The sequence below is a fragment of the Misgurnus anguillicaudatus genome, unplaced genomic scaffold (assembly GCF_027580225.2).
Source record: "Misgurnus anguillicaudatus unplaced genomic scaffold, ASM2758022v2 HiC_scaffold_29, whole genome shotgun sequence".
NCBI lineage: Eukaryota > Metazoa > Chordata > Actinopteri > Cypriniformes > Cobitidae > Misgurnus > Misgurnus anguillicaudatus.
Genome location: NW_027395279.1, coordinates 4,007,501 through 4,027,069, shown reverse-complemented (window position 1 = coordinate 4,027,069; position 19,569 = coordinate 4,007,501). Strand labels below are relative to the sequence as shown.

Genomic DNA, 19,569 nt, shown 5'->3' with positions numbered 1-19,569 from the left:
CAACGACACAATAAATAAAAACTATCACCACAATGCTCCCACTATGATTTCCCTTATCTCATGTGTTAATATTTTTTATTGTAACAATTAATGATTTGCAAAAATAACAGTTGCATCTGTGTAGATTAGATAAGCAAAGTGTGTGCGCGTTGTGCACGCTATACATTATGGTCAAGCATGCACCCTTAAAATAGCATAATAAACTACGCGCAACTGACTTTAGACTAGTTTTTTTTGGTCAGTGGCGCAATTGTTTTTTGAAACTGCAAAATAGCATCAGGGATTGTTTGCGCCGGAACACGCCTCCTTTTTTGCGCTGAACCGCCCATGGAGCGCAAGTTCATTCCCTAGTTTACCGAGGTGCGTCTGTGGAGGGAAAAACCTGCTGTGCGCCGGTGCAAAATATGAATGATACATGTGTCACTGACAAAGTCAATTGCGCTGGGTGCAAGATAGGGCCCAAGGTCTCTATTCCTCTCCCTTTCAGCTACTAGATGATTTCGCCACTGCCGTGTGACTGTCTAAGAAACTGCCTCCTTCGGCAGTACTTCCGGTGAGTTTTCCTGCTTGCAATAACTCAAAAGTTGTAACACATTTCCATAGATCGTTCACAGATAGGTATTCATCTAAATATACTCAGCCCGGTCTCTATTCCTGCCAATTCCTCAATTCCTTCTTCGCCCAGCCAACAATATCCTCCGCCTTCTTTCCGCTGCACTTGCCCAAACACTCCAACTCACTCGCCGTATCGGCTAGAATAAAAACTGCACTCCGTTCGTCTGCTTCAGCCCTGTTCTCTTTCCACTCGCTTCCGTGCGATCGCCAGATTAACGGGGCCTTCTGACTCTTTAGAAGGCAATGAATTTCATCCGCCTTTGGCGGAAATAAGTTCTCCCCAAGTCAACGGCGTCATCCTGTATTTCTGATGCTCTATTTGTGTGTCTCCTCTTCTCTAAATTGCCCAATCAGCAATCGCCACGCTCGTTTTCACACCTGTTGCTAATAAAACCCGATTTGGGTTGCCATGGAGTTGGAGGAAGTGACTGGTGTTTGAGAATCATGGTCCAGGCAGAACTAATCTCCATCACTTTCGTTCCGCCCTTCAAAAGTCACTCCGTGACACGACAATGGTAAAAAAATAGAAAACAAATGAGAAAACAATAAATAAAACGACACAATGCGCCATATAAGTGAACGGGAGGGACTGGCGTATCATATTCATGCAAAAGCTGAATTTGGCGTATCTATTGCACGATAATCACACTGCGTATCATTTGTATGCATTTTGGTGAGAATGGGCTCGTAAAATGATACCAAACTTTTGTATGTGCACCTCTGCAAGTGGGTATGGGAAGCTTTTTAAACTGGGTAAGTTGAACTCTTATAAAAGCTATTACAGAGTAAACGATTACATATCAAACAAACAGTATGAAAATGTCATAAACACAAACTAAGAGAAGCTCTTTTTCTGAAGGAATCATGTTTACAAATGGTGATAGGTGGAAAACCCTGAGAAAATTTTCTCTCTCAACTCTTCAAGACTTTGGGATGGGAAAGAAACTGAGCCAAGAGAAAATTATTCAGGAGACGCGATATCTGCGGGAAGTTTTTGAGACCTTCCAAGGTAAAAAACTGCATATGATTCCCTGGTAAATGAAATAACAGATTCTATTCGCTGCTCCATTCCTATAAAAACTGTTACACGCAGTAGGGTAGAACACAAACCCTGGCTAACAAGGGCAATCTTTAACTCCATCAAACAAAAGAATAAACTCTACCAAATATATGTTAAAAAACCAAATATAGAGAATAAAACTAAATATAATGTTTATAAGAATAAACTGGTATATATAATCAGGAAAAGTAAATATAGTCACTATTCGGAACTTATTAAAACTTCGCAGGGAGACTCCAAGAAATCATGGAAAATACTTAATAATGTTTTAAATAGGGGCCATAAAGACACTGTGCTCCCAGACACAATTAATAAAACGGATCTTGCAAATGATTTTAATAATTACTTAGCATCAATAGGGGCTAATCTTTCAAAAAATATAACTCAACCACACAGTGTCTCTTACAAACAATATATGTCAGGCAACTATCCAAATTCCTTCTTCCTAAAGCCTACAGACGCGACTGAACTGCTTAATATCATAATGGCTCTGAAGAGCTCAAATTCTGCTGGAGAAGATGAAATTAGCAGTAAAATATTAAAAAGTATTGCCAAAGAAATAATTGAACCACTTACACACTGTATTAATATCTCACTGCTTACAGGAACTGTTCCCAAAATGACAAAAATTGCAAAAATAATTCCAATTTTCAAATCTGGTGATAAAAATGACATAACAAATTATCGTCCCATATCCATCTTACCAACTCTTTCCAAAATATTGGAAAGAGTGGTTTATAATAGACTTATTAATTATCTTAATACACTGAACATACTCAACCCATCTCAGTATGGCTTTAGAAAAAAACACACCACCTGTATGGCGATCCTTGATCTTACTGAAAAGATCAATGATGCAATTGAAAAGGGGGAATATGGTATCGGTGTATTTTTAGACCTTTCAAAGGCTTTCGATACCATCGACTTTACCATACTACTGTACAAACTGCATCATTATGGAATTAGAGGCCAACCACTGAATTGGTTTAAGAGCTACTTACACCAGAGGCAACAATATGTAACTATTCATGAACAGACATCAGAAAACAAATACATTAAATATGGTGTTCCACAAGGATCCATATTAGGTCCTCTACTCTTTATTATTTACATTAATGATCTGGAAAATTCCTCAAAGATTCTCCACAAAGTAATCTTTGCAGATGACACTAACTTGTTCTTATCACACAAAAATGAATTTGAACTTCAACAACTACTCAACAAAGAACTTCAGAATGTGGATAATTGGTTCAAAGTAAATAAACTATCCATAAATGTTAGTAAAACCAACTACATAATATTTTGTCCAAATAAAAAACAACTTAATTTCGAGGATTCAAATTTCACGATCAAAATAAGGGGAGAGGAAATAAAAAGAGTGAAGACGACTAAATTCCTGGGTGTCTTTATAGATGATCACCTAAACTTTAAACACCATATTGAATATCTTGTCAAAAAGCTATCAAAATATGTTGGTCTGTTCCTTAAGCTTAGACACCTGCTTCCTCACGCAATACTACTTATTCTTTATAAAACCCTCTTTGAACCACATTTAAATTACTGTAATATTATATGGTGCAATACTTATTCTACTCATTTAAAAAAATTAGAAATTCTACAAAAAAAAATAATTCGTGCCATATCATGGTCTGATTTCAATGCGTCAACTCGCTCTATTTTTTTTTAGGTATGGTCTTTTAAGACTAACTGAATATAATATATTTTACAATGCATGTACTATGTATCAGGTGGTCTTTGGTTTGAATAGCAGACTATGTGAACTTGTTCCAATCCACCATCCCCGGCACACTTACCTCACTAGAAACATGAATATCATTACTGGTAAAAAACGGAGATTAAAAAGAACTGGTATGAGTGTAGTGTTCCGGGGACCGCGGATTTGGAATGAGCTGGATGAAAGTCTGAAAATCTTAAGCTCTATTTCTTCTTTTAAACAAAACCTCAAGAAACAACTACTAAACTTGTATACATCTTCCTGATGTACGTACTATTTCTCACTCTGTATGTATGTCAGTATAAACTTCTCAACCTTAAGGTAAACTGTTAAACAAAATTGTATCTGTTAAATGGGATCTTCTTCCTTTTGTTGTATGAATGTGATGTATGAAATGTATTATATGTAGGCCACACATTTCCATTTCTTTTTCTTTTTTCTTTTCTTTTTTTTCTCCCCTGGCTTGTCATGGCTCCCTATTATAAGCTTTAGATAGCTTCATTGGGGACCAGTTCACATGCATGCTCATCTTAAGTTTATATGAATATATGTATGTGAAAAAATGTGAATGTGAATGAATAAACCCACGAAATATATAGTATATCAACTACAGTGTACAGTTTATAAATTCCAATTTGAGTGCTGATGTTTAACAAAATCTGATGTTCGTTTCTGTATCTCTTGCAGGAAATCCTTTTAATACAACCCAGCCAGTTAATTATGCCATTTCTAACATCATCTCAGCTATTGTTTTTGGAGATCGGTTCGAATATGAGGACCCAAAGTTTAACGAAATGGTTGACAGGGCAAACCAGTTAATCCTCATGATGGGCTCTGCTTCCATACAGGTTCCCATTTTAGCCTTAATTATGATGTTTGTGGTATTTATATGATCACATCTTTAAAAATGTGCAGTAATAGCTTGTGTTTCATTTATTTTCTTTAAAGGTGCAATGTGTAACTTTTTAGGATCTCCTGAATAATGGACCCTTTTACAGCCCACGTGGTCAAATAGCCTACGCACGCATTTTAGCAACGGAAGTGGAGTTGTTCCCAAGTGGTTCTAACGTGTCGGCAACTCAAAATGGTTTCCCAGCATCAAAATGTCTGGTTGTTGCGTTTGGTTTCACTAATATAATATACTATATAATATATATGCTCACCTAAAGATATCCTTACAGGGTTTTTCGATGTCTTTGCAGACATCTAAAAGACATTTATAAAATTTTTAATAATGTTGAAGTTGAACTCCATTTAAACCAGGTGTACTATTTTACTTCTTAAGGCCACAGTTCAAAATGGTCTTAACACCAAATATACTACATAAGGGTTTGGACATCAACACTTTTTCAGGTACTGGATATTGACAGTGTGCACACCTACTGCTTTAAAATTTTAAATACGTATCCCCTTGGCTGACATGTACCTATCCAAGAACAATAGGTGTGCAGAGACATTTTGTACTATGGGTCACAGTATGTATGAAGGATGAAGAGGACGATGACGACAGGTAACACTAAACAGAACTGTATTTGACAGACTACGGGTAAATACACACAACATAGACGAGAACCGACAATGAATAAAGACAATGGTGAGCGTGTCTGTGTGTGTGCGTGCGTGTGTGTATAAAATTTAAAGATGGTGGTTGAGGGGGTGCATAGGATTATGGTAATGTAGTCCGGTGAGTGAAGGCAGATGATCCCTGCGAACTTGCGCTGTTTAGAGCAATGAAGAGTAGGAAGGGGTTCTGGAGGCAGATGGATTGCCAGGAGGAAGAAAGATGCAGTCCAGGATGGGCCTTGAGCAAGGCGACACATGAACATGAGAAGCCATGGAGTAGTGGAAGGAGCCATCATGGAGGAGGCCAGGGTGCCGACTGATGGACACAGAGCTGCAGACGGTGGCGGAAGAGCCTGAGATGTAACCAGACAAAGACGCAGAGCCCGGCTGGAACAAGTGCTGGAGAGCCAAGGCTTTTATTGTGGCCAAGGGGGATTTAAAGGGATAGTTCGGCCAAAAATTATATTAAACCCATGATTTACTCACCCCCAAGCTGTCCGAGTTGCATATGTCCATCGTTTTTCAGATAAACACATTTTCAGATATTTTATAAAATGTTTTAGATCTTTCAGTTGATTAAATGTAATGTTACGGGGTCCACCCAAAGCGCCGCCATCTAAGTCGCGTCCGCATTCAGGAGAGAGTATAAGCATAGTCTACGCACTTTTTATAGTGAAGTGTAACAAATTCGGAGGGCGGGGGCACAAAGTAGCAGCAGAGTAGCCTCCGTAGGCTGCGTAAGCTCTCATCCTGAATGCGGACGCGACTAAGATGGCGGTGCTACCGGAAGGTATTTATTTTCGTTAATAAAGTTTTAAATATTTCTACAACAACACCGCGCGGATTACCCTCAGAAGACCTTTGTTTATCACCCTGGAGCCGTTTGTTTATACTAAAAACAGTTGGGTTAAAAATAACCCAATAAATAACCCAATGGTGGGTTACTATAGCACCGACCCTTTGTTGGGTTATTTTAACCCAATGCATTGGGGTGAAAGTTTTACCCAATTAGTTGGGTTATGAAATAACCAGTTTGTTGGGTTATAAAAATAACCAATTTGTTGGGTTATTTTTGCAATGCTGTTTTAACCCCATTATTATTATTATTATTATTATTATTATTATTATTTATTACTATTATTTATTACTATTATTTGCTTTATAAATAAATAATACAAAACTTACAAATACATTTCTAATGCTTTATTTTCATTTAGTCATTTGCACCTGCATTTAAATGTATAAATACATACATGTATAGAAGCATAAACACATACACACATACATATATACATACATAAATAAACAAAAACATAAGAAAAGAACAAATGTACTCCATCTTATCCAACTAAAAACTGCTTAAAAGCATAGTTCACACATTTTGTCATCATTTTCATTCTCTCATGTTGTTATAAACCTGTATATAAGTCTTTATTTTGATAACCACAAAGGTATATTTCAAAGAATGTTTGAAATCAAACCGATCATGAGCCCCATTCATTTTCATAGTATTCTTTTTTCCTACTATGACAGTCAATGGGGCTCATGATCTGTTTGGTTTCAAACATTACTCAAAATATCTTCCTTTGTGGTCATCAGAACAAAAAAATGTGTACTGGTTTGTAACGACAGGAGAGGAAGAAAATTATGACAATTTTCATTTTTGGGGGAACTGTCCCTTTAAGCAGGTGACAGTGTGTTCAGGAAACATCACCTGGTACAAAATGTATTGTATGTTACAGAAACTACTTAACAGTAGTGAAAGGCTTGGGATATTCTGTATAAAATGTAAAAAATATTAAAGCACGTGTCAACTGCTGGTCTTGCTCCTGGGCCATGCCTCCCCTTGATAACAAAGGCTTGTGATTAGTCTAATTCATCCCATAGCAGGACATGGGGTCTTCGTCATACCTCCTCCTCCAAATACTGAATTATGTTTGTTTTCTGACCTTAAGACAGAATTTTCACAATGTAAATATACACACATAAACAGGATAAAAAAGTGTCATAAATGATACTTACAGGTTGAAAATTGATAAATGTTTGCTTTGGCTCTTGGTACTGTAGGAAGGCTTAACCATCTTGCTGGTCATTTTGTAGGGTTTTTAATGCAACATCTCCATGAATGTCTACATTTAATGAAAAGAATAATGAATTAAATCTCAAAGCAAACACATCTGGCACGCTGAATAAATACTCTACTTTGACAGTAGATGTCGCTGAAGAGCAAATTCAACCGTTACCGGGGTTACAGTAAACAGTAGTAGACGTGCAGGATTAAAATAGCACTTTATCAGGTGACAGTAAGACGACAATAAAATAGCATCGAGTCATTTTTTAAGACATTTCCATTCAGAAGCACATTTATATTACAGCTCTGTTTCTATAACACAGACCGGCTAAAAAAATATTTGGAGCCAAAAACAGCCGGTTGCATCCCTTACAAAAGTTAAAAACGTTTTTTACTACACTTCAAACAAAAAAGCATTGTCTGTTACCCAACGGTTTTTAGAGTGTAGACAATGACATTATGATTACTTCTTTTGGACGTGTTTTTGCTCAGTGGGCAAACGCGGGACAAACGCAGATGACATTTCTGACTGCTACAGTCTGGAAGCTAAAAAGAAACAAAGTAGACATGTATAGAAAAACATATACTTTTTGTATGTGCACAAAAGGCCTATTTCTCATAAATATTGTTCAGAAATATAATAGAAAATATTTCAATAGAAATGTGTTTGTGTGTGTGTGTTTGTAACGGGTGCTTTAATGAAAGCGATGAGAAGGAGAATCCATGTGCAAAAGGTGTTTATTGTGTAAAATCCCAATAAGGGCCAGCAAACAAATCCAAAGGGTTAATCCAAAATCAGAATCCAAATACAGGATCAGGTTCAGGGCAGGCAGAGTAACAATCAAAATCCAGAAACAGGCACAGGTCAAAACAGGAACAGATACAGATAACAGGTCAAACAGAATACAGGCAGATAAACAGAATGTGGCGATGTAATAATCAGCCAGGAACTGGTGTACAGGAAGTGACTTATATACAAAACAGACAGGAAGTGTGAATCGTGACATGGCATGATGAATTTCAAAATAAAAGTCCGAACAGAGCAGAGTAACAAAATACAAGTACAAAATACAAAAATACACAGAATACAAGCAAACACAGAACAAAACCATTTAAAAAACCCCCCTCTAAAGGGCGACTCCCGGAGCCCAACAGACAAATTACAAAGTCCAATAGAGGGTGGGCGGGTGGGCCAGGACCTCTTGGGGAAGGCAGGGCAGTTCAGGAGAGGTCCTGGGTCATATGGCCAGGATGGTCCAGGAACATGGGGCAGATGCGGGCCTGGGTCATGGGGCTGATGCGGGCCTGGGTCATGGGGCAGGCTAGGACCTGGGTCATGGGGCAGGCTAGGACCTGGGTCATGGGGCAGGCTAGGACCTGGGTCATGGGGCAGGCTAGGACCTGGGTCATGGGGCAGGCTAGGACCTGGGTCATGGGGCAGGCTAGGACCTGGGTCATGGGGCAGGCTAGGACCTGGGTCATGGGGCAGGCTAGGACCTGGGTCATGGGGCAGGCTAGGACCTGGGTCATGGGGCAGGCTAGGACCTGGGTCATGGGGCAGGCTAGGACCTGGGTCATGGGGTAGGAATAGCCCTGGAACACAAGGAGAGGAAGGATCAGAGTCCACTTCGGTCTCCGCCTCGGCGTCCTCTGCCTCCTTCCTGTGTCCGGGTACTACCCCCCCCCAAAAAAAAAAAAAAACTTGGAAAAGCTTCCAAAGCCCAGGGTGGCGAAGTCCCAGGTGGTGGACCAGACAAATCAGATGAATCAGGTGAGCCAGGTGAATCAGATGAGCCAGGTGAGTCAGATAAGACAGGTGAGCCAGGTGAGCCAGACGAATCATGTGAATCAGGCAGGACAGACGAATCAGATGAAGCGAGCGAGTCAGATGAATCAGGCGAGTCAGATGAATTAGATGATTCAGACAGGACAGGTGAATCAGGCGGGTCAGGCGAATCAGGCGGGTCAGGCGAATCAGGCGGGTCAGGCGAATCAGGCGGGTCAGGCGAATCAGGCGGGACGGCCAGCTCAGATGAGTCGGGCAGCTCAGATGAGTCGGGCAGCTCAGATGAGTCGGGCAGCTCAGATGAGTCGGGCAGATCAGATGAGTCGGGCAGATCAGATGAGTCGGGCAGATCAGATGAGTCGGGCAGATCAGATTCAGGGCCTTGAGGAACCTCTGGAACAACAGAGCAGAAGGCAGACCAGACGCACCAAAGGGCTATGGCAAATTCTGAAATAACTGAGTCAATGAGACATACCTTTGGGGTTGTCAGTTCAGGCAGGGCAGCCATCTTGACGGAAGGTGCAGGGTGTACAATAGCTCTCATTAATGCAGGTGTGGTGGTGATGATGGCTCTCTGAAGTACAGGTGCAGGAATGGTGGTGGTTTTCTCAAAAACAGGTACAGGTGCAGAAACAGGGAGGATGGCGGCCATTTTGGGAACAGGCAGGGTGGCGGCCATTTTAGGGACAGGCAGGATGGCGGCCATTTTGGGAGCAAGCATGGTAGCGGCCATTTTGGGAACAGGCATGGACAGAGCAGGCATAACTGGTACAGGTGTGGGCATAACAGGCAGGACATGGCGTGGCGTGTTGGGAATAGCCTCTGGTTTGCTATCCGCAACACCCACCGTGAAGGGAGAGCCACACAACAACAGGGCAAAGTCAATATAACTCTCCAGGGACCAGGCAGACATATCATGAGGCATATACAGACGCAACCACTCATCAAGAGCATTATAAAAAATGGGTTTTAAAGTGTCCTCGTCAAAATGTACCTGATTACTCAAGTCCAAAAAATCACTCACATATTCCTCAATGGGACGGTGGTTCTGGCGTAGTGCAAGCAGGGCAAAAATGGGTTTCATGGTGCTGGTGGGAGATTACAAACCTTCGCTGGATTCCGGGTTAGGGCTGATTATTCTGTAACGGGTGCTTTAATGAAAGCGATGAGAAGGAGAATCCATGTGCAAAAGGTGTTTATTGTGTAAAATCCCAATAAGGGCCAGCAAACAAATCCAAAGGGTTAATCCAAAATCAGAATCCAAATACAGGCTCAGGTTCAGGGCAGGCAGAGTAACAATCAAAATCCAGAAACAGGCACAGGTCAAAACAGGAACAGATACAGATAACAGGTCAAACAGAATACAGGCAGATAAACAGAATGTGGCGATGTAATAATCAGCCAGGAACTGGTGTACAGGAAGTGACTTATACAAAACAGACAGGAAGTGTGAATCGTGACATGGCATGATGAATTTCAAAATAAAAGTCCGAACAGAGCAGAGTAACAAAATACAAGTACAAAATACAAAAATACACAGAATACAAGCAAACACAGAACAAAACCATTACAGTGTTCACATTCTATTACATTTTTTTGTTATAAATTACCAAGTAAACCTTTTCATGGTTTTACTACTGTTGAACATTCCCACAAGGCTCATTATGTGGCTCATTATTCAACTCAGCTGTCAATCACTGATTATTCAGGAGCTTTCCCGCCTCCACGCATTCAGCCTTTCCCCAGCAAAAGTGTCTTAGAAATTATAAATCAATATATTGTTTTATGTGAATGAGTAGGCCAAATGATTTTCACATCATTTTAAAGAAAAAACTCTAGACTACTAGATCCTGTTTTGAAAAGTCTTGTTAAAACATGTTAAGTATCAGTTTTGTGGACTTATATCAGTGACTTAAAAATTTCGCTTTTTCAAAAACCACGCAAAAACATTTTTCTTTCAAAAATACAAACATGTACATACATGTTGATCACAATGTCGTGATATGAATAAAATGTTGTGAACATAGTAGGTGTTGATGTACGTTCGCTAACTCAGACTTAGTATAATCATAATGTTAGTCTCATTTGTAGCAAAATAGCTAGCAGTTCAAGCCGCAAAAGGACAGACGTTATTTCAACATACTTCACTCACTCGGTTGCTCTGATTGGTTGTAGTTCTATTCATTTGAGTGCAGAGACATGTTTTGTCCTGGTTCTGTTGAAACACGACCCGTAATTACAGCCCAATGGGAGCGGTATCAGACTGAAATTCTAACTAGAAATTAGTATGACAACGTCAGGCTACATTAACGCTAATAATGTAAAAAAGAATCTCAAAACTGAAAATCAAAAGTCAACCCACGGAATAAACATTTGAAAACTCGTATATTCTGGTCCAGCCCAATTATCAGTGGTGTATAAAGACTTTACCTATTTAACCATTAAGTTTTTATAACTTTAGAATGCGCCGTTTTTATCTCCATACACCGCTGCCCCCATACATGGAAGTCACTGCCATGTTTCCACAGTAAAATTAAGGACAAACTGCTCTATAGAGCACATTTAATCGCTGTGTTGTAGGGCTGCATAGCAATTAATCATAGCAACTTAATGTTTGCAGAATAATTTTTGTTTTGTTTACATCATATATGTGTGTACTGTGTATAATAATTATGTATATATAAAACACACATACATGTATGAAATATTTACATGTGTATATAATTTTTCATTTATTTATATTATATATAAAATCATGCATGTATGTGTGTGTATTTATAAACACATAATTATTATAAACGCAACACACACACACATATTATAAAAAAACTTTTATTTTGCAAATGATAAGTTGCGTTATTTATTATGCAGCACTACAATGTAATATCAGACAACATGGTTTTTTTTTTTTTGTGGCAGCTAGTCTCGCGTACAAGGTCTGGTGTTTTTCGCTGCTTTTTTGGCCAATACCCTCCCATGAGGCCGTTTGAACGACATGTCAAATAACCAATCACTGTTTGTTTTGTCTTGTCAAATAGCATCTAAATAAACATCATTACTCGCCATAGAACAACGATGTGCACTTTATCAACAGCCACTCCAATGATATGCTCCCAGTAAACATCTGTTTGAAGCATATCTCTCAACTTATTAACACCTACAACCAATTCGGGACGTCTTTTAGAGAGTCTATACCAGAAACATTTATATTTTTGAGAATGCAAATTTTAGCTGATCATGATAACTGCTCATTATTAGCCATGTAAACACAACTTATTCTCTTCGTCCTACGAATGTCAGAGCTTTGTTTCCCGGGGGACCGAGAATAATCTTGACACTCGCTTCTCTCGGAATTCCGGTTTATTTTAACAAATCAGAAGACGACTTTGATATTCCCACAGGGTTTCCAGTTAAGTGTACAATACACATCAGACATTTAGCCAACATTCTGTGGGCGTGACGTCTGAGGCTGAGACTATGGCTGTTTCTTAATATGCGTTCTTTAGCGTTCTTGCGTCCTTGTGTTCTCATCATTAACCGTCAAAGTTTAATTCCAATTGACTTATGGCTAAACCACGCCTTCAAACGCGATGAGCCAATAACAGTGCGCATAGCTAACTCAATACACTCGTACATTCTCTGCTTATATGTCCATTGAAATGCATTGCAGTTAGTTTCCTTCGTTTTTATGTATTTTCTTGTCATTTTAAGTTTAAAATGTTCAAACGGTGTGCATGGGGTACATGCAACTCAGACACAAGGTATCCCGAGAGGATGGGCGACGTCGTGTATTTTTTACCCTTTCCCAAGCCACATCTCAACCGAGATAACTTTAAGGGGTGGTTCACAGACAGAGATTAGCTTAAACCCCGACTAGGCCTTGGATTAATTAGGAAATATAACTAGTCTTAACAAACATGCCTTACTACAAACATTACTGGCGTACATTTTGAGGCAAAATAAAGGGCACTGATGTATTTTAAGATATGTCAGTGCAAGTTGTTTTCAGTTTGGACAGCTCTTACATTTATTTTAGTCTAGGACTAGTCTAATCCCTGTCCGGGAAACTGCCCCTAAGTGTCTGCTCTGAATTAGGTTATGCAGTAGACCACAACACCAACTAAACGTGGATAAATTAAACAAGGATGTCTACATCTGTTCTAAGCTAAGTCAACAATGTATTTGAACGTTATCTGTAACATCTCTAACGTAACGTTAGCCTAACATTCGAAAATGTTAACGTTAGCTTCTAGCTGCGTTGTACATCATGTCACTTAGCTTCATTAAAGGGACACTTCACCCATTTGCATTTAGCTTTGTATAGTTAGAACCCCAGTCATGTTTTTGAATGGTCATGCATTATTTTCTCAGTTGCCGCTGAGACAGGAGAAATACAGATTTCAGTGTTGCACTTCCTTCTTTCAATGATGTAAAAATAATCATTTTGCATCATTGAAAGAAGGAAGTCCAGTATCTTTGTTGAGGGAGTGAGACTACAAACACCCCTTTTCTCGGTCAAATAGGCACCAAATTCTAAATGTATGTTACATTTCGACTACAAACAGTGCCGGCGCCAGCCGAGCGCTGATGAGGGGGCGTCTTAAATACCAGAGGGGGCGATCACACAAAATGCATTTAATTCCCCAAGCTAGAAAATACATATAGCTTTGGTACGTCCCTTAAGCTTTAACGTGTTATAAACAAACATCTCTGTAATACAACCACAAAAACTACAGCTATAGTGAGCAACGTACATGATCTGAACACTTTTACTATATACAACAACAAAAAAGCATACCTAATGTTACTTAACAGCACAACATTGCTCATTTGAAGTTCAGACCCAGACGTAGTCCGTAGTGCAAATAATTTTTACGTAATGGTGGGGGACAGTGTTTGCAAATGGTTTCTAGCGCAAAAACGGTCCAAACGCAACATTTTATCAAAATTTTGGTTCAATTTGATCATTTAACGTAGTTATTTTAACTGCCACAAGTAATGCACCATAAGCTAGCGATTAAACACCAGCAGATAGAGAACCACAATAGCAAAATGACAATAACTCGTTTACACATTTAGCTGCTTTAGGATAGACTAATTCAAATACCTATTCGTTAATTATAAATTCAATGTCTGTTTGTTATCTATTAATATTAATAATAATACACGTATTTTACTTCTGATAAACAGGTGTGTGTGAGAGAGAGATCGTATGCTTACCTTTAACGTTAAATGCAGAACAATAATAGGTTGTACTTTAACTTGCAAGGATGCTGAAGAACATAAACATCTGAACTTTTCGAAACTATGTACAGTCTGGCTGAAGTTCATTGTGCCAGAATTGACATGACAGCCGAACATTTGGTTCTGTGCACCTGAAATGCTCCGATAATAATCCACGCCACGGCATTAATTGATGTGTGATAATCCGGAGTCCGGTTTGCAGAATTTGCAGCGCTATTTTACATATATCCATTGCTACAGGGCAGGCCCGGGTCACTCTCCCACTCCTTTCTGTAACTTTTGATATACTTTCGCACTTCGACATCTTGACTTACCGCTGAGACTGAGAACGCGGGCTCATTGTCGACGTGCGTCAAGCCTTCAACACAATAGGCTTGTTAAACTCCATGCGGCGCTGCAAGAACCGACAGCCGGATGACGTCAAAGTACCGCGAGAACGATTCGAGAATCATGCAAAGTGTAATTTCGTCTCGCTCTCGTCGCGCTTTGACGTCATCGCATCACAGTTCTAGTGGCGCCGCTTGAAGTGTAACAAGCCATGGAGTGGGCGTGTGTTTATTAATGTCACGGTAGAATACATGCACACTTGATTTTTTTGTTTTGTTAAATAATTAGACCGTAAAATCCACTTTAGGAAGACAATAAACAAGGCAAATGTGATTTTTAAATAAAATATTATCATTAAAATCCCATTCAACATTAATGGTGATCTGAGGGGGCGGGAGAGTGCCGATGAGGGGGCGACGCCCCCTTACGCCCCCTCGTGGCGCCGGCCCTGACTACAAATATGACACACTTTCAATAAAGATGAATGTTTCTATGGGTGAAATGCTCCTTTAACGTATCTGTAAATAACCCAGATAACAAATGTTATTTGTAATAGCAATGTTGTGCTGAATGATTCATGTAAATACTGTAGCACCAAGCTAAAGGAGAGGTAAGTTACTCTTGGTAAAGATGGTAAAAGGGCTTGTTCTGGAAACATATGCAACTTAGACCTGTACATATTTAATTTGATCATGATGGCAACGATATGCGGTTTATTGCGTTAACACTGTGACCTGTACATTTTTGCCTGGAGCTAAAGCTTTTCATTAACTTCTCAACAATAAAATTATTAATATAACCCTCCAATGCATAGTTAATATGGAGCGAGATATGTGTCTTTATTACATGTGATAAATTAAATGATCTGAGAGAAATAAAACAATTTGAAAGAAAAAGTTATCACACTGATAGCAAAGAAGCATTTCATGAGAAAAAAAAAGAATATTTGAGAGAAAAAGTTTTCATACCAATAGCAAAAAATAATAATATTTGAGACAAAAAAAAAAGTTTTGAGAGAAAGTATTTTCTCATGATAGAACATAAAAAATATAAATTTGAAATTTTTTTAATTATTTCTGAGAAAAAAAATCTCTCAAGTATATGTTTTTTGCTATTAGTGTGAAAACATTTTCTCTAAAAAAAGTGTTTCTATCAAAACGCTTTTCTTTGCTCTCGATCCAATTTCTTGCTCTCGTGTCAGGATTTTGCTTTCTCTGTGAAAATTGTGTCATGGGCGGGGTCACGTTCCTATTGGCCAGTCGGGTATTATATTATGTGTATTATATTATTAGCTTGATAATCGCTAATTAGCCATCATGCTAGGTAAACTTGCAAATGCCAAATGAATGTTTTGATTCACTCCTTATTTAGTGAGTAGTGATCTAGTTTCTACCTTTGCACTTGCTAGCCTCAAAGCACCTGAAGAGTAACTGCTTGTTCATCATATACAACCTCATGTACAACTTTCAACCAACGTTAGTGTGCATGGAGGAAGTACAGAAAAATAAGGGACGCCTAGCTGCCGCAGCGCGGGGGGACCACACAAGTCGGGGCTACGGTGACCACATTTCCCGATGTCGTACGTGCCAGTGGTGGTATATCATAACTTAAATGTGTTTTTTTGTTTTCATAAAAATATTAACATTGATACCATTATAATAAGATAGCTGCTATTGAAATCAGTGTGAACAGATGCACTCAGTCTCTCAATATCACAACTTAAAGGCGGAGTCCACGATGTTTGAAAAACAGTTTGAAAAAGACGGGCCGACTACCAAAACACACTTATAGCCAATCAAATCAAATCAAATGCCGGGTTGCGTATGTGTGGGGCGAGTCTATCAACAGAAGGTCCAGATTCTATTGGGGTAGGGGCGTGTTTGTTTAGGTGATTTCAAATATCAACATTGGCTTTCAAACATCATGGACTCCGCCTTTAAGTGGTCATATTGAATACACAGCTATGACAATAATAAATAGGGCAACAAAGTAATAATAATAATAATAATAATTTGTTACACTTATTTAGCGCTTTTCTGCAACACTCAAAGCGCTTTAAGTATATGGGGGAATCTCCTCAACCACCACCACAAAAAAAAGCTTTGGAGGAACTTAAGATGTGAACCATATTTTTATTAAATTAACAGATCCATAACTTAGTAATTATAGATTAAACATATGCTTTGATACTCAAAAAAGTATTGGGGAAAAAATACTTGAGTCTCACGCATTCACAGTGAGACACACGCATTTCAGTCAGTTCACAAGGTCACACACCACACCTTGTATTTCTCATGCTGAGAAGACTTAACTTTTCCTGCTATATACAATTAATGGACGAGGCGCAGGAAGGTTCTCTGTCAAGTTCATAGCTGTCTCAAATTTTTCTTGCGCTCCTCTGATGTCATTCACTTGGACTTGATTTATTCAAAAACTTCCCAACTGCTTTGCAATCAGAAGCTTAAGCTTACCTGAAACTATAAGGAAAATAGACTATAGAGGCTTTCTGAAATGAATGAAGAGATGACTATTGGAGCATGTCAGACCTACTTTTTTTATAAGTGTAATTCTTGTCACATTGTCACTTGTCACAATTTAACACATCATTGTGTTATGTTTGGAACAACACTGGGTGTGTTAATTTTAACACATGGTTTTGTGTTAAACTATTCAACACATTATGTGTTATTTCGTATTGATTTTGAATTCATGTAAATAAAACACTAGATGTGTTGTCCTTATAAGAAAGATATCTCAATTTAACACATTCGTTTTAAGAGTGTATGTAAAATATGGGACAAATCGCGTCCCGTATTGATTTGATTTGACGATTCCGTGCTTCACGGGACGGGTGGCATTGCCACCTTCCATGCACACTAACATTGGTTGAAAGTTGTACAGGAGGTTGTATATGATGAACAAGCAGTTACTCTTCAGGTGCTTTAAGGCTAGCAAGTGCAAAGGTAGAAACTAGATCACTACTCACTAAGTTAAGGAGTGAATCAAAACATTAATTTGGCATTTGCAAGTTTACCTAGCATGATGGCTAATTCGCGATTAGGAAGCTAATATTATAATACACATTCATTCATGAATAAGAGTACCATTTCATTTTTTTATGTTTAATCTTCAGTGCTGTGAACTTGCTCAGCCAGCTATCCATCGAGTTGTGTGTCATCATCTTACTCAAACATTAGAGTGTCCGTGCTCAACTAAAAGCGGAAACGGCATCTATCTAGGTGAACCGAACAACGGTGTAATGATTCAGTTCGATTCCCAAGACAAGACGATGCTTACCTGACTGGCCAATAGGAACGTGGCCTCGCCCATGACACAATTTTCACAGAGAAAGCAAAATCCTGACACGAGAGCAAGAAATTGCAACGAGAGCAAAGAAAAGCGTTTTGATAGAAACACTTTTTTTTTAGAGAAAATGTTTTCACACTAATAGCAAAAAACATATACTTGAGAGATTTTTTTCTCAGAAATAATTTAAAAAATTTCAAATTTATATTTTTTATGTTCTATCATGAGAAAATACTTTCTCTCAAAACTTTTTTTAGTCTCAAATATTATTATTTTTTGCTATTGGTATGAAAACTTTTCCTCTCAAATATTCTTTTTTTTCTCATGAAATGCTTCTTTGCTATCAGTGTGATAACTTTTTCTTTCAAATAGTTTTATTTCTCTCAGATCATTTAATTTATCGCATGTAATAAAGAAACAAAGAAATATCTCACTCCATAAGTTAAGGCCCTTTTGGTGACTTCGAGATGATATATAGTCTTGATGATATATAATCTTTCTGTCTCCAAAAGTCCCCAATTGCCTCCAAAAGCTGTCACGATTATGAAATTTGGCTAATGGTTAATTGTCTAAGAAATTGTGACGATTATTCCGGTTAATTGAAAAATTTTAGATCTTTGACAGGTATAATGATTAATTGACTGTTTTTTTTTTACTTTGACATTTAATTCTCATACATTTTTGGTTTGTTCATGAAATTAAATTAAATATTTTGCAAGGTTTATCTGGGAGTAAATATTATAACACATATTTAAAAGTACTCTGATACAATCTCGTTTATACAGGCGCTGCAGCTCCCCCTTGTGTTTTTTAGAGAGATGTGCAATCATTGCAGTGATCAGAAATCATGATTATTTAATCATTGTGACAGCCCTATCCTCCTGTGACAGCTGCCGTAGCGCCTGTCACCGAATGTTGATTGTTTGTCAGAGTGAGTGGAGGGGGCGTGGCTTAGCCATAGGTCAATTCTCAAGAACGCAAGTACAGAGGGCGCATGAAAATACCGGGATGTGTTCTTGATATCGAGGGTGCATCAAGTGCAGACTTGCGCACCGAAATCGCTTTATGCCCCAGAAGTCTTTGCGGCAAAACAATGGCGGAGGACAGGTGACCAACAGGAAGATCGCACACATCTCAATTCTCACAAGTGTGTTCTTCTGACCTTCTGAGTTCGTTCTTCCAAGGTTTCCTAGCAAGACCGATCTCCATGAGAACGCAAGTCCATTATTTTTTGTTCTTGGTATTGAGAAACAGCCTATGTGGCAGCTACCTTAGCTTGTCTTTGCGTTTTGAAATTGTGGTTGGTTAATTCGCAATTATACCAGTAGATGCAGCTAAAAACACATTACACCTTTAAAACAAATACTGTATGTCTCTACTGTCTGTAGTAACATGTATTTACTGTAAAGCTGCATTAAATTTGCATAATTGTTCTGTAAATTTTACAACAATGCAGAATTGTGAAAAGACAGTTTTGATGTTTATGTTGTACTTTATCGTGTGGCTCGACATGCAGATCTACAACGTGTTTCCAGTGCTTAGGCCGTGGCTGAAGACCTGGAGACTGCTAATAGAAAGTGGGGAGAAATACCATGCTGAAATACAGGTGCTGATGGATCGCTTGCAGAAGACTTTAAACCCTCTCGACTGCAGAGGATTAGTTGATGCCTTCCTCATCCAAAAACAAAGCTTAGAGGTAGAATATCATAAATTTATATACCAAATGTGTGGGTTAATATATATATATACCGGCAGAACGTGATGCCCAGCTGATGCCTGACCAACGACCACCGGCATCTATGACCACCGTTTACTCAGTCATTTACATATATATATATATATATATATATATATATATATAT

The 19,569-nt window shown here is 38.6% G+C and overlaps 2 protein-coding genes across 2 annotated transcripts in view; one reads left to right on the top strand and one right to left on the bottom strand.

The window, feature by feature from the left end:
• Positions 1-19,569, top strand: part of LOC129425969 (uncharacterized) — a 50,872-nt gene that overhangs the window by 14,304 nt on the left and 16,999 nt on the right. Inside the window, exons 3-5 of the mRNA XM_073864958.1 lie at positions 1,475-1,624; positions 4,098-4,258; positions 19,224-19,403. Of these exons, the coding sequence (XP_073721059.1) occupies positions 1,475-1,624; positions 4,098-4,258; positions 19,224-19,403 (491 nt within the window). The remainder of the gene's footprint in view (positions 1-1,474; positions 1,625-4,097; positions 4,259-19,223; positions 19,404-19,569) is intronic.
• LOC129436632 (uncharacterized) lies at positions 6,162-11,479 on the bottom strand. Its single transcript, XM_073865129.1, has 2 exons — positions 6,996-11,479; positions 6,162-6,922 (listed from the first exon to the last, which is right to left on the bottom strand). Exon 1 carries the CDS (start codon positions 9,912-9,914, stop codon positions 8,661-8,663), a length of 1,254 nt encoding a protein of 417 aa, XP_073721230.1. The 5' UTR covers positions 9,915-11,479; the 3' UTR covers positions 6,162-6,922; positions 6,996-8,660.

Coding starts and splice junctions, on each gene's coding strand:
- LOC129436632 (XM_073865129.1), bottom strand. CDS start 9,914: ATGAAACCCATTTTTGCCCTGCTTGCACTACGCCAGAACCACCGTCCC.